Source organism: Mizuhopecten yessoensis, unplaced genomic scaffold (genome assembly GCF_002113885.1).
Source record: "Mizuhopecten yessoensis strain PY_sf001 unplaced genomic scaffold, ASM211388v2 scaffold10741, whole genome shotgun sequence".
In the NCBI taxonomy this organism is placed as follows: Eukaryota; Metazoa; Mollusca; class Bivalvia; order Pectinida; family Pectinidae; genus Mizuhopecten; species Mizuhopecten yessoensis.
The window spans coordinates 87518-101968 of NW_018408698.1; the positions used below are offsets into that span (position 1 = coordinate 87518).

The 14451-nt window shown below is 34.6% G+C and overlaps 1 protein-coding gene across 4 annotated transcripts in view; it reads right to left on the reverse strand.

Moving 5' to 3' along the window:
* Positions 1-6852: 6852 nt before the first annotated feature.
* Positions 6853-14451, reverse strand: part of LOC110462053 (uncharacterized protein DDB_G0284459-like) — an 80661-nt gene continuing 73062 nt past the window's right edge. For all 4 annotated transcript variants that reach the window (XM_021515830.1, XM_021515833.1, XM_021515831.1 and 1 more), the window contains exon 4: positions 6853-10718. In XM_021515830.1, coding sequence (XP_021371505.1) covers positions 10682-10718 — 37 coding nt within the window. In that variant the 3' untranslated portion in view covers positions 6853-10681. The remainder of the gene's footprint in view (positions 10719-14451) is intronic.

Below are 14451 nucleotides of genomic sequence, written 5' to 3' on the forward strand. Positions count from 1 at the left end.
CATGTTATAAACATTGTATTATTAGATTCATTGTGATGTTGGCTTTCATTGAAGTTTCAATTGTTATACTACTTGATGTTTTGGAAACTTAAACAAGTATAGTAGTTCTAAATATTATGAAATGACAGAAACATTAGGCCAAACAAATTACTTGTGTTTCTACTATCAGAAAAAAATAGGGTAGGTATGTATTAGCTAGGCATTTTATTGTTAATTTGAAAAATATCTTTACTGCGCTAATATAGAGCAGGAGTTCTGACTTTAACAGTGCATATAAAAACTTAAGGGTATTGTAGAACACAAATCTGAGATAAGTCTGGTTAACCACACTGGTGTCGAACACACCAATAAGTATAGTGTGTATAATATATCATAGTTTATACACATCATATTACTATTAGTGTGTCCAGTATCTGTGGGGTTAGCATAAACTCAATATTTGTTTTAAACTTTTAATTGGCCTTATATAATGATCATTTATAGGTCAGACAGGGTTTGGTTTCCAATTCGGAAACTAGACCTGTTAAAACAGTTATCATTTGTAATTTAGAGATTAAATATTTCTAAGCAGAAAAAAATGAACTATAAATATTTTTCAACCTTTTCTGAGTTGTACAATTTTAGAGTATCTTCTGTCTGAAATCTGAACATAACTTGTTTTATGATAAATGTGTAAAACAATTCCTCATACTGGGGTAAAGTTTTTCTATATATAGTCCCAAAAACTACAGATAAAATCCTTGAGCACGTACAAGATACAAAAATATATATTTTACGTCCATTTTGCAAAACATACAACATAAGCTACAAAGACAAAACATGAGTATAATAACAGAGACCAAAATATTACAACATGGAAAAATAAAATAAAAACATGTATGTACATGTAGTATACTGTAAGCTCAGAAAAAGAGTTTATCACTTGGAAAGCACTTAATAGGCACATTGAACACGGTAAGCACATCAGCACATGGTAATTTAAGCACATTTAGAACATTTGCATACAGCACATAAAAAACAAAACCATAACATGGAAAGCTTATTAGCACATAGTAGGCACATTTGCACATTGTAAGCAAAATAAAGGAGTGCAATGGACATCTCCATGTTTCCTGGTTAATTTCTTCTTTATGGAAACAACCAGGGGAGAGTGATGTTCTGCTTCATCTTTTGTATTAATGAAAACCGTGAATATCTAAGTGCGTGTGTTTAAACTAATTTTGTTTTGTTTTTACTGGTACCTTTTTATGTACACATGTTTTACCACCTAAGGAATTAGATGTCTTAAGCCCCCATATGATGTGCTGTTATAAGTTGAATTTAATGTACATTTTGTTTATATTTAGTTCTGCTACCAAAGAGATTGACTTATTGAAATGTTTTTGAAACATTTTAATGAACTCCTCAGCTTTAATGCCTTATTTCTCACTATACAAGCTCATATTGCTATGCCTCCTATTTGTTTGAATATCATCTCTAAACATTATTGCTGGTGCAGAAATTATATGGTAACTATGTTCTATTTTAGGGGGGGAAAGCAATCAATATTACAACAGACAGGGATGGTTATTGATGGGAGAAAGGAGGATGAGAAATAGGAACTGTACCAACTCTCTCATACCTTTGAGGACTTCATGAACTTTTTCAAAAGGCTGCAAGAACTATACCAACAGTGACATGACATTTTGAAATCTGTCAGTTACTTTATAGAGGAGGAACCTCTGACTAAATCATTTTCTCTCAGACACATGAAAGCCGAGTCCACAGATCCTTCCATCAGCGAATAGTTCAAATGTAGTTCAAATGCTTTCCTCGCAAACTTTTCCTTAATGGAGAAGTCAGTGATCTTTACTTGGAACAGATTGAATCTGTGAATATTGATGCTGAAAGCCTGATGAATGTGATTGAACAGCCCCTACTTGATGCTGAAACCCTGATGAATGTGATTGAACACCCACTACTGACTAAGGGCACAAATGTTGGAAACAACGTTTGTTTTGATCAATATAACACTATGGGTGGTGGGAGCAAATTGGAAAAAAAATTAAAAGTATGTTTTTAAAGATAGAAATACTGGTCATGGCTTCCTTTTAGTTTTTGTCCAATGAATTAAAAGTCAACGCAAATGTTAAGTAGTAAAAGAAATGTAAGATCCCTGGTATACATTGTACTTTTAACAATGCTTATGATCAATATCAATAAAATAAAATAAAAGTTATAATATGTAACTTGATATTTGTTAACTTCGCTCGATTTTACTGTGTCCAACATTTGATATTAAATCTTGTGTGATATATGAGAGGGATAGCACACAAGATTGTATCAATGTCAATGAAAGCAATTATTTCTTAAGTTTTCAACCATATTTCTTGAAACTTCATTTCTAAATTTCATACATCAATTGTTCAAGACAGTTTTAAGGTCAATTTCATTCAGTCAAGGTGAAGGCTACAGCTTCACAACCTGTTCATGTACATGTGACAGAGAAATTGTCAGTGCATTCCTAACTAAGTATTCAAACCAAATTTTATAAACCTTGATCCATCATTCTCAACATTAAATCATGCACTACCTGTTTGCATATACACAAGCAACCTCAACTTTCAATAAGTCCTGTTGTCAACATTTGTTGCACAATGCTATCAGTTCTGAAACCAACAATCATGACAACTGTAATAACATAGTATGTGTTCTAGCTGGTACATTTGCAGTACTCTTTTGAAATGTATTTGAAATTAATATGTGCATCTTATTTCAAATGCTAGCCTATGAAGATGATAAAGCTGAACATATGCTATAAAGTTGTTGTTTTCTTTGTGAAGAATTTATGCAATGGAAATAGAGGGAAAATAATGTAACTCTCCTAATCTTGTGTGTGTGTGTGAGTATGTATGTTTATATTTTGTTTATCTTATTCAATATTGAAACATACAACAATGTATCATATTGAATTAGAGTGCTTTTTATATTATTTGTTCATGGGAACACAGATTCAAAATAGTTCCATTTTTCATAAGAAGAGACCTTTTCACTGCAGTGAATATGTAAAACACTTTATTTAAAAGTTTTTCAAAATTATTGAGAGACTTGTAAATTTATGGGTAGCAGTAATCCACTTGCTTATCCACAATTTAGTTTCGGCAAGTAAACATCCTTATAAATATTGTTCTGTAACAATATACACTGACTGATGCAAAATTGAAACTTGAACAAAATTCACACGTATTAAAAAGCATGCCAACCCTGGTCGATGTGCACACTTTACAAGATAACTTGCTTGAATATATATTGATCAATATACAAACTTAGACGATAAGTCCAAAGTTGAGTGAAATCCATGCCTAATTAATTAGCATACTGTACTCTGATTGGTCAATGGTTTTATGCCAAGTAACTTTGTCAGATGAGGCAAGGGTTGATATCTTATTCAACAACAAAGGCAAAGTTCAAAGATGTTCACAATCTGTGCATAATATATTCAATGGTTTAAAATAATCAGGTATTGATCAAAGGGGTAAATGCCAGTTTCAGTTTTTAATATTCTATGAAATACATTGTATGGACAAAGGGAAGCAATTCCAAATTCCTATGCAAATTAATTATCCAAAGGTTTAAAATGATATATTCTAGAGGAAACTTGGTACCACTCTTCTGACAAACCTATAAAGATATACTGTACACACAAGAAGAATAACTTCACAGTGGTGCACTTTTACATAAAACTTTGATTCATAACAAATTAACAGTAAATCCTTCTGTACAATATGATGGGAACTTCGTCTATATTTTGTTCTCCATTCCAAAAATAATATATATATCTTTTGCCTTAGCTTTCAGTACTTTCAGTACTTTGATTACGTTTGTCACCTGGTGGAACCTTGTGGTCTTATCTTGTACTTAGGAAACAGCTATCTGTATAACAGAAAATATCAATAAAAAGGAAGGAAAATGTCAACATCATGCAAGTTTTTTCTCCATAAAGTGACTCCTGTAACACTTGAATATAGATAAACAAGGTTCTACTATATGGACTGTATATTGTCCATTCTCAAGTCCTTGCTCCGGGAGAACCAAGTCCCCCCCCCCCCCCTGTGGCGGGGCACAAAGAAGCTGCTGTTGCGCCCATGAATCGGCCTAATGTGAACAAGCTTTCCTGGTTTATACCTTTGAGGATCGGTGCGACACACAAAACCTCTATCTAGGTCGACGCTCACATGATTCACACAGCTTTATAGGGTATGTATAAATTCTGTGTATATGTTTGTTTATATCGTGTGATAAATCTCCTGTGTGGATATAAATGGAGAACTTCATAATCAATGAATCATCGAGTTAATTGGCCACAGCGAAGGAACTTAGATGCTGGAACGGCCACACATGTAGGGATGATCTGTATACCTGCTGGGCAGACAAACACATCACCAGTGTACCTTATCTAAATAAGACAGAGCACAGAATGATGACAAAAATATGAAAACCAGTGTCAAGTAATATCCAATTTCCAATTTAATTTTTAAACAAGAGTCCCAGAGGGCCTGTATCACTCACCTGAATATGTTTAAAATAATTGGTATTAAGTAAAGATATAGCACTCCATAGTAGGTGCTGTGTGATCCATCCAGTATTTGAGATATAGCGAGAACAAACTTCAAACAGAGCCCCACCCCTATGCCCCTAGGGGGGTCATACCCACCGTTTATACAAAATTGAGTCCCCTTGGCATAAGGAAGCTCCAGACTAAATAAGGATAAAATCCCTTAATCCCTACGGTAGAAGAAGGATTTTAAAGGTTTTACCTCTATTTCTCCTATTGGGCCCTGCCCTTCTGTCCCCTGGGAGACCACACCCACTGCTTATACAAAAATTGAGTCCCCTTGGCCCAAGGATGATTCAGACTAAATTAGGATAAAATCCCTTAATCCCTATGGTAGAAGAAGGATTTTAAAGGTTTACCTCTATTTCCCCTATTGGGCCCCGCCCCTCAGGTCCAAGGGAGGCCACACCCACCGTTTATACAAAATTGGTTCCCCTTTACCCAAGGATGCTAGCAACACACCAAATATGGACCAAATCCTTTCATTCCTACAGAAGAAGAAGGATTTTAAAGAATAATTTGCTATGTTTCCCTTGTTGGGCTCAGCCCCCAGGAGTGGCCAGACCCACCATTTATACAAAATTGGTTCCCCTTTACGCAAGTGCTCTACACCAAATATGGACCAAATCCTTTCATTCCTACAGAAGAAGAAGGATTTTAAAGAACAATTTACTATGTTTCCCCTCTTGGGCCCCTCCCCTCAGGCCCCTGGGGGCCAGACCCACGGTTTATACAAAATTGGTTCCCCTTCACCCAAGGATGCTTCAGACCAAATATGGAACAAATCCTTTCATTCCTACAGAAGAAGAAGGGCTTTTAAAGAATTTGCTTTATTTCCCCTTTTGGGCCCCGCCCCTCAGCCCCCAGGGGGGCCAGACCCACCGTTTATACAAAATTGAGTCCCCTTGGCCTAAGGATGCTCCAGACCAAATTTAGTCAAAATCTACTTGGCCGTTCAGGACTATAGTAGCGTTTTAGAGGAAAAGTTGACGGACGGACAGACGCTGCGGTATGGCATAATTATGCTCACCATGGTCCGAAGAACCATGTGAGCTAAAAAGTGCAAAAATACGCGGTTTTTGACACCAGAGAGTGGAAAGTTCAGATTAAATATTACAGATTTTAATTTCATCTGAATGATAATGAATGAAATATCTAACTTAAGTACCATAATCATGTTCACTATGAAATAATCACGATTCAGTTTTAAATGTGAAATAACCATATTATCCTATTTACAGTGTCAATTTTTTATTTATTTTTCACTGATCAATGTGAATTATTTTCATTGTGAAATTGAGTCATATTTTCACGTAAATGTGAAGTAATCATTGTAAAACCCGGTATAAAAAGAAACAACAAACACAGTAACATTAGGTATTGTTTTATATAAATACAAATATTTTTTTTAAATCATAAGAACAAATATAAAAAATAATGTTATCATACAGTCGAAACAAAGAAATAATTTTTCTGTCAATATGACAAATTATGAGGAATGTTCGATTATTACACTTTATCACTTTTTAACTTGTACTCATCAAGTCTGGGTCCTTTATTTCTCAGTGTGTTCACAATTTCAAGGAAAACAAAAATAATTGTAGGTTTTGGACTCATTTTTATATATGCGAGTTAAAATGGGTATACTATATCAAAAATTTAGATTGACATAGACCAATAGAACCATTACAAAAAACAGATTTTGGGAAACTGATTTAACTATTATCTTATTTTAGCAATTATCAGCTCAATAATTATTGCTCAATTAATATGCAGCACTAAAACACATTTCTTTTCATGGATCATATCATTTTCATCAGTTAAATCCCCTCAATTAAGTTTTCAATTGATGATGAACTGCAGACTAAAGAAATTATATTTCAAAAGTATTCCCATAATATGAAACCTTCCAAACCATACAAAATCTTACGAGACGGAAGTTTCCGAGGGTAATGTATTAAGTATCCATATGTGTATAACTAGTTATAACAAGAATTACGCGTAATTATATGTGTCGCCTGTCCCGCTTTGTCAATATAATAAGCATTTGACATAATGTTATAAGTGGTTTCTGAAATTGCTAAAAAGCCCTAAATTTGAGTCCACAAATGTGAGGGTTTTCCACCCAAAATGGGGGAAATCCATGAAATGTTAGGAAAGAGTGTAGTGCATTCAGCTATGATACACCTACAGTGTATGACCCAAGTACATAAGGAAACCGACCTAAACGCAAAATCATAACAAATTTCAGGTTTTTATCCGAAAAAGTGCAGAAATCCATAAAATGTTTTTAGAGTAGTAGGCTCTGCTACCCATGATACAAGTATGATTGAGGTTTGGTTGGTCTAGCTCTTATACTTTGTCAGAAAGAGCCTAATATGCAAGAGCTAAACGCAAAACCAAAGTCCAGAAATTTGAGGTTTTTACCAAAAAAATGCAGAAGTCAATGAAATATTTTTAGTGCAGTAGGCTCCACTACCCATGTTACATCTATGATCGAGGTTTTGTTGGTGTAGCTTTGTCAGAAACAGAGCTAAACGCAAAACCTTAACATTGTTGACGCCACTGTCGCCATCGGAAAAGCAGCATCTATGTGTCTTTCCGACATCCGTCGTAGGTGACACAAAAACTTACGAGGGTATTAAGTATATCTGGTGATAGACAAAGCACATACTGTGGCTTAAGGAGAAAATGTCACAATGTTAAATATGTTATAAACGTGTAACTTAATCTGAAACTAGGGGGTGGGGCCTCCGGGGTAATTTTTGTGAAAAAGCAGCATTTCTATTTGATTTAATTTTATTTCTGACACTACATGGTATGAACCGTAATAATATTATGGAAGACAAGACTCAAAGGACACTTTGGATGAACATCTTGGCTGCTATCCTTGTTTTTTTTAACAAATTACATGCTTATTTCACAGCTGTAAAAATTGCAAGTTTTCCTGATGTATGCACATGCCATCTAGTTTTAATATTTTTTCCGTTTTTTTTTATTCTTAAGTCTTTTAACAACCAAATGCATTTTTATTTAATTTAACTTTTTGTTACAATTTTTTATTTTTTATTATGGACATTTGTGCTTGTCACAGCTTGTCACAAACTGGGTCACTCCATCAAGTTGGCCCTTGTCCACCCATGGCCAGCTCGTGCCAGTTTACAAACATAATCGGACAAAAGCATAGCTATTGCTACCCGGGCATATCAATGGCAAGTTAATATCAATTGCATAGAACTTATCACAGATTTTCATAATGTGAGATTATATTTTCCTTACAGCTAAACATTCTACCAAGTTTATGTAAAATTATGGAAATGTAAAAAGTTGCAATCATTTGACACAGTATGATGTGTTGTTGAACATTTAACGTTCACCAGTTTGTCAGGGTCACAGAATTCTCCCTGACCAAAGTTTTGACAAATGTGAACAAAAATACATGTATCAGAAAGCCATGATACAGAGTCTTAAACCTGATTTTCACGTTTAACAACTATACATTGCAATTAATTTTGTGATCTTTAAGAAGATTTAAGAGTGTTTAAGTGTCGAATGCATCAATAACGATGTTTCAGAAATACACATCGTCATCGTCTGTTAACAGTGTCCACCTACACACAAGTGCATCCACAACTTTTTTACCTGATTCCATCACAAGGATAATTTATTGTTTGTTGTAAAGTTGTAAACATCTCGTTAATATTTTAACTTTGAAGTCAGTACTCTCACTTTTTTAGAATAACTTGAACAATAATTCAACAATATAAACCAATTTTTAAGTCTGCTACACGATGGAATTTTTTTAATAGTTACATACCTGCCAATCTTACCAATTTTCATGAAAGTGAATCTGTGCGCATAAAAGCAAGATAAAGGCAGATCTACTGTTTTCGAAAGTGAAAAATTGGGATCCTCTGTCCAAAACGGGAAGACTGACAAGCATTTCCCTAAAGGTGAACTGATCAAACCCTTGTCAGGATCAACAAAGGTTGTAAGGTTGTGTAGTTGTGTTTTTACAATGTTTCTAGTGCAAATTATATATAACAGATCTTATCTTTATACATTTACTTTAATAAAAAAAACTTACAAAGTTTTGAATAATTCAGGTCACCTGGTACTAGGAATGAACTGTAAATGAAGATACACATCGATCTTAGCTTTAAAATTGACACATTTTACCAAGTGGACAAAATTTGGAAACAACGTTGTCCGAAAAAGAAAAAGAAAATATTTTGCTGTCGATGTTTCTGAAAAATCAGTTTTTGTATCTAGCTGTTAAAATGTTAAAATTCTTTTTAACTCTTTACAACATTTCCAGCATCTACCCTGGAAATGTTGCAACAGTTTAAAAGAATTTTTAACCCGCAACACAGTGTTGCGGGTGACGTTACAATTGTGTTAAGTAACTGACATTATGAAAGTGGACTCAGTTTGGTAAGAGTTTAAGAAGTTTGAAAATGCAGGATATAAGTTATAATTGTGTTAAGGAAAATTTGACATATATATAGATACTTGGGGGAAAGTTATACCGTTATGGCTGTAATGTTTATAAAGTGTTATATATAATGAAACTACTACATCTGTCACTGCATACCTACTGAAACGTAGTTTTATAATTGATGCAAAAAATAATTATTTTCAATGATGATGGATGATGTATGAAGTAGGTCTATATGTGATAAATCATAAACTAAACACTAACTGTCCTGGTGTGAGGATAATGATGGTAGCAATGAAATGATGCACTTTTATATAAAACCCTGAAGATTACAGCTAGCTAATGAGTCAAACAGATATTACTGTAATTGGCTGTACATTTCCACTATCTGAATCGTATATAAACCTGTACAATTGGAGTATTAACAATAATTATTTGTATGAACTTTAATTTCTTTATCTAAAAAACCCTTGCAATGTAACAAATATAACAACGCTTCACATTCTCAAGTATGAAATGATCGAAGGATATTTGCTAATTATTTACACACGTTTGCTGGCATCCACAAAATGTACACAGGTTATGCTATATGCATTTGGCCATGATGACATTTGTGTTTTGACACTCTGTGGCAAATACATCACTTCTATAACTTTTCAAATGTGATATTTTCACAAATTTCTTTTATGAGTAAATACAGAAGTTGAGCACTTGAAACACAAGTGGTTCCCAGCACTACAGTCTTGACAATAACTACTATTTATCAACTTAATTCATTTACAGTTGGTTGTAGTTTCTCCCTTACAGACACATCTTACATGTATAATAATAGTATTACATGTACTGTACAAAAGTCTACAAACATGCCACAGAAAGATTTCTCTTGCATTCAAATTTTCTCCGTCAATTCACAGAAAATCTCTTCTCTTTCACCCGATTTTAATTTAAATTCCTTAGGTTCACTGAACATCTTACAGAACGGTCACTTATTCCCGACGTTTGGCAGATTTATTTGACAACACTGATGAACACAGTCGAGTAGATGTCAATGCTTTCATTCTCGCAGAATATTTCACTAAATATTTGCAATCCTGTTGATCCAGAAATCATAGAATCCTTGAATATTTCAACACTTATATTGAAATATCAACATGTCCGCCTTCCAGCAGAATCAACAGAGAGGTCAATACATGGCATTCAGCACTGTTATCTGTAACATTTCCACAATGTTCCACTTACTCAAATCATCTGGAATTACCTTTCCTTATCCTGAAGGGAATCCAGCCAAACAATTGTATAGGTCCAGAAGTTACCCATGGCAGAGTACTTTTATACATTATACTCCATGGAGGTACCATAATCAATGTATGGATACCAGATGCTTTGTCGCTGATTTGTAGGTATCATACTCTGAGAATCATTAGTGGGTTTATTCCCCCTGAATCCATGGAGTTTCTTCCCCTGAAAAGGTTACCAGTTGCTGTCCCTGATTGGACAGTGGTCAGTTTGTGACTAGGTCTGTTGAACACCAGCTGGTCACTCTTTTGACTGCTAGGTTTTCCACAGGTAATGACCACTGACCAATGGTCACTTCAGGTTGGGGAGGGATCGGAATGGTGAGTCTATGTACAATAAGGCAATGACATCAATCACCTCTCCGCACTTGTCTCACTTCCAGGCTGGGAACTGTAAAACACAAAATGGATATGGATTATACAAATGTACAGGGTGGTCAGTGCTCTATCTGTTTTAAGCTGGATTGTCATAGAAATTAATCAACAATTCTATTTTACTTTTGAATTTAGAGTACTTAGAAGAAATGTATAGCGCTTTGGTTCCTGGTAAATCAGAGATATGTATGTAGAAACTTTGTATCAGTTCCCCAAGTCATCAAACACAACAATTTACAGGTTCGAATGTGTCCCTTTATACATACAGCCTCCGCCAGGCAGGTTTACGAGGTGGCACCCACCGCCCTGGATGACTTTATTTGCAAAATAAGGATGGTAGAGTAAGTTTGTGTGTGCGTAAGAGATCTAAAAGTAAGTTTATATGATAGGAAAGGATCCTTAAGAGGATAGACAGCCAAATTTTTTTCATCTTAAACTTTTTATCGGGAAAAATAAATCATAACAAAACTCCAGAAAGTGTTTTATTTGTTTCTCTATCAAACTTAACCCTTTCACCACTTTAGACCATCATGGACTCTTCCAGATGAATGTATGAGTCTACTCAAGTTACCTAGGGGTGAAAGGGTTGAGGACAAGCATGGTACTTCCATTAATACAGCCTGTTTGTTGACCATAGTTTAAAGGTCAGGTAAACTGATCACCCTTGCTATTTACATGTAGAAACATATTGGGAAGTGTGATAAATGGTACTTCATTAAGTTTGTAACTATATATGTAATGATGTATGTGTCTAATTTCACAGTCTGAGGTTAGAGATAATAATCGACCTAAAAGTCATCATTTTCATAAAAAAAAAAGAGGAAAATTCTCATAATTTTGGCACAATCACGAAAAAGTCAACAATTTTTTTCATTCAAAAAGTCCCTGACATTTGAACGGTTTACATGTATGTACACCCTTGAAGGACATCAGATCCCACCAGGAACCGGCAGGTTGTGGAGACACCCCTGGGAATTAGAAACTCTAGATCACACGAAAACCTGAACCTGATATAACAATTACACACAGGTACGGTAGACTAACGAGTTTTTCCTCAACCACTTTAAGAAACATTTAGTGTATTTATAGATGCATTGAATTTTGAATATGCAATAAGACATTGCCCTATTCAGCTTGGCAAATAGTATGTATAAAAATACATATGAAGTTTCCTTTAAACGAAATTAAATGACAATTTGATTATGTAGAAGATCACTGTAGCATAGCAAGCTTTTGTGGACAGGTTTTAGACAAAAACATTATCAGATTCAAATCTGCATTCTGTCCTACAAATTTTCAATAGAACTTTAGTTATCTGTTTACAAGGAGAGTGAATATCAAGCTCTGTGTATGTCTGTCCTAACAAGGAGAGTGAATATCAATCTCTGTGTAGATCTGTCCTAACAAGGAGAATGAATATCAAGCTCTGTGTTTATCTGTCCTAACAATTAGAGTGAATATCAAGCTCTGTGTAGATCTATCCTAACAAGGAGAGTGAATTTCAAGCTCTGTGTATATCTGTCCTAACAAGGAGAGTGAATATCAGGTTCTGTGTATATCTGTCCTAACAATTAGAGTGAATATCAAGCTCTGTGTATATCTGTCCTACCAAGGAGAGTGAATATCAAGCTCTGTATATATCTGTCCTAACAATTAGAGTGAATATCACGCTCTGTGTAGATCTATCCTAACAAGGAGAGTGAATATCAAGCTCTGTATAGATCTGTCCTAACAATTAGAGTGAATATCAAGCTCTGTGTATATCTGTCCTAACAAGGAGAGTGAATATCAAGCTCTGTGTTTATCTGTCCTAACAAGGAGAGTGAATATCAAGTTCTGTGTATATCTGTCCTAACAAGGAGAGTGAATATCAAGCTCTGAGTATATCTGTCCTAAGAAGGAGAGTGGATATCAGTCCTAACAAGTAGTGTGTATATCAAGCTCTGTGTATATCTGTCCTACCAAGGAGAGTGAATAGCAAGCTCTGTGTATATCTGTCCTACCAAGGAGAGTGAATATCAAGCTCTGTGTATATCTGTCCTAACAAGGAGAGTGAATATCAAGCTCTGAGTATATATGTCCTAATAAGGAGAGTGAATATCAAGCTCTGGTAAGGATATGTTCATTTTTTCTCTGGTTTATTTTTATTTTGGTTTATTTTTCCATCATCACATATTGGTATTACGATAGATTTCCCTAGGTAAGTAAGGACAGGTTTATTTTTCCCTAGGTAGGTAAAGATAGGTTTATTTTTCCCTAGGTAGATACAAACAGGGTTAGGTTTTAGGTAAGTAAAGAAATGTTATTTTTTCCCTAGGTAGATAAAGATAGGTTTATTTTTCCGTAGGTAGATACAAACAGGGTTAGGTTTTAGGTAAGTAAAGACAGGTTTAATTTTTCCCTGGCTAGATAAAGACAGGTTTATTTTTCCTTTGCTAGGTAAAGACAGGTTTAGTTTTTCTTTAGCTGAAATTGGATGAGGGAGAATAATTGTCAAAGACAAATAAAGGTGAATGAAAAAATCATGTATGCAAAATTTACAAACTTAAAGGAATTTTGTAAAAGGTGGCAAATATCGGGGCAAAGTATATCACAATGCCATCAGCTTAAGGACAGGTTTAGCAACATTATCTCTATGTAAATATATAGTGTACTGTTCTCACTATAACCAATTTAAATTCCAACCAGTAAATGTATAATCCGAAACTGTATAATTCATAAAAAGCATTCTCTGTAAAAATTAATTGACTTATCGTTATGCTAACCAGTAATTGGGTCATATGCTAACCAGTAATTGGGTCAGTCTATAACAGAAGTGTACAAAGTCATTGGATGTTTGACATAGGTACATTCCCTACTTGTGGCTAAATAAGGCCGAATGCTGACGTACATTATACCCATTAACGTTATGGTACAACGATTTTTGGGAAATATGGCTCCTTTCACCCAAATATAAATAGGGATAATTGCTGACATTATGTATGACTTCAGGGAAATATGGGTCTGGCACTTAAAACCATGACAAACATATCAAAAATGTAAATCAGGGATTTTTTGTCAGAAATGCTAAAATTTATAAAATTGATTAAGTAACACAACAAGAGGCCCATGGGCCTTAACGGTCACCTGATATATTTATACAGAGTTGATTTTTGTTTTTAACATGAACAGAAATATTATTCAAAGTGACAAAAAACAATAAAACCACCTTATTCAATATCTAGCATGCAGATTTAAGACTGAAAAGTATTTGAAACTAGCACCTCTGATTCTAAACAAGGAAAATGAAGAACTTTTATTTTAGCACACAGACTCCATTGGGCCCCACCCTACAGCCCTGGGGTTAGGGATGGCTCAAAATTTACAAAGTATCAAACTGTCACCTTAGGGTTATAATTCCAATCAAGTTATCAACATGTAATATTCAAAGTATCATTTGCCATTATTAACCAGTCAGGGCTGATATGTGCATACCATCAAACTGCTATCCAATACTGATAATTCTAACCCAAATTGAATTACTTCCAATGGCAATTAAACAAATGTTAGTCCAAAATGTGATTTCCCTATGTAAACTATAGTAAAGTTTACCCCCTCCCCAGAGGGAAACGTGAGACCCAAGGGTCATGAAATTCACAAATTTGGTAAAGCACCTTAAGACCCTTCCATCTATGAAGAGTATTTGATTCTACCATATCTGGGTCTTGAGAAGAAGATTTTTGAAATTTCAGTCAATTCAACCCTTTTTG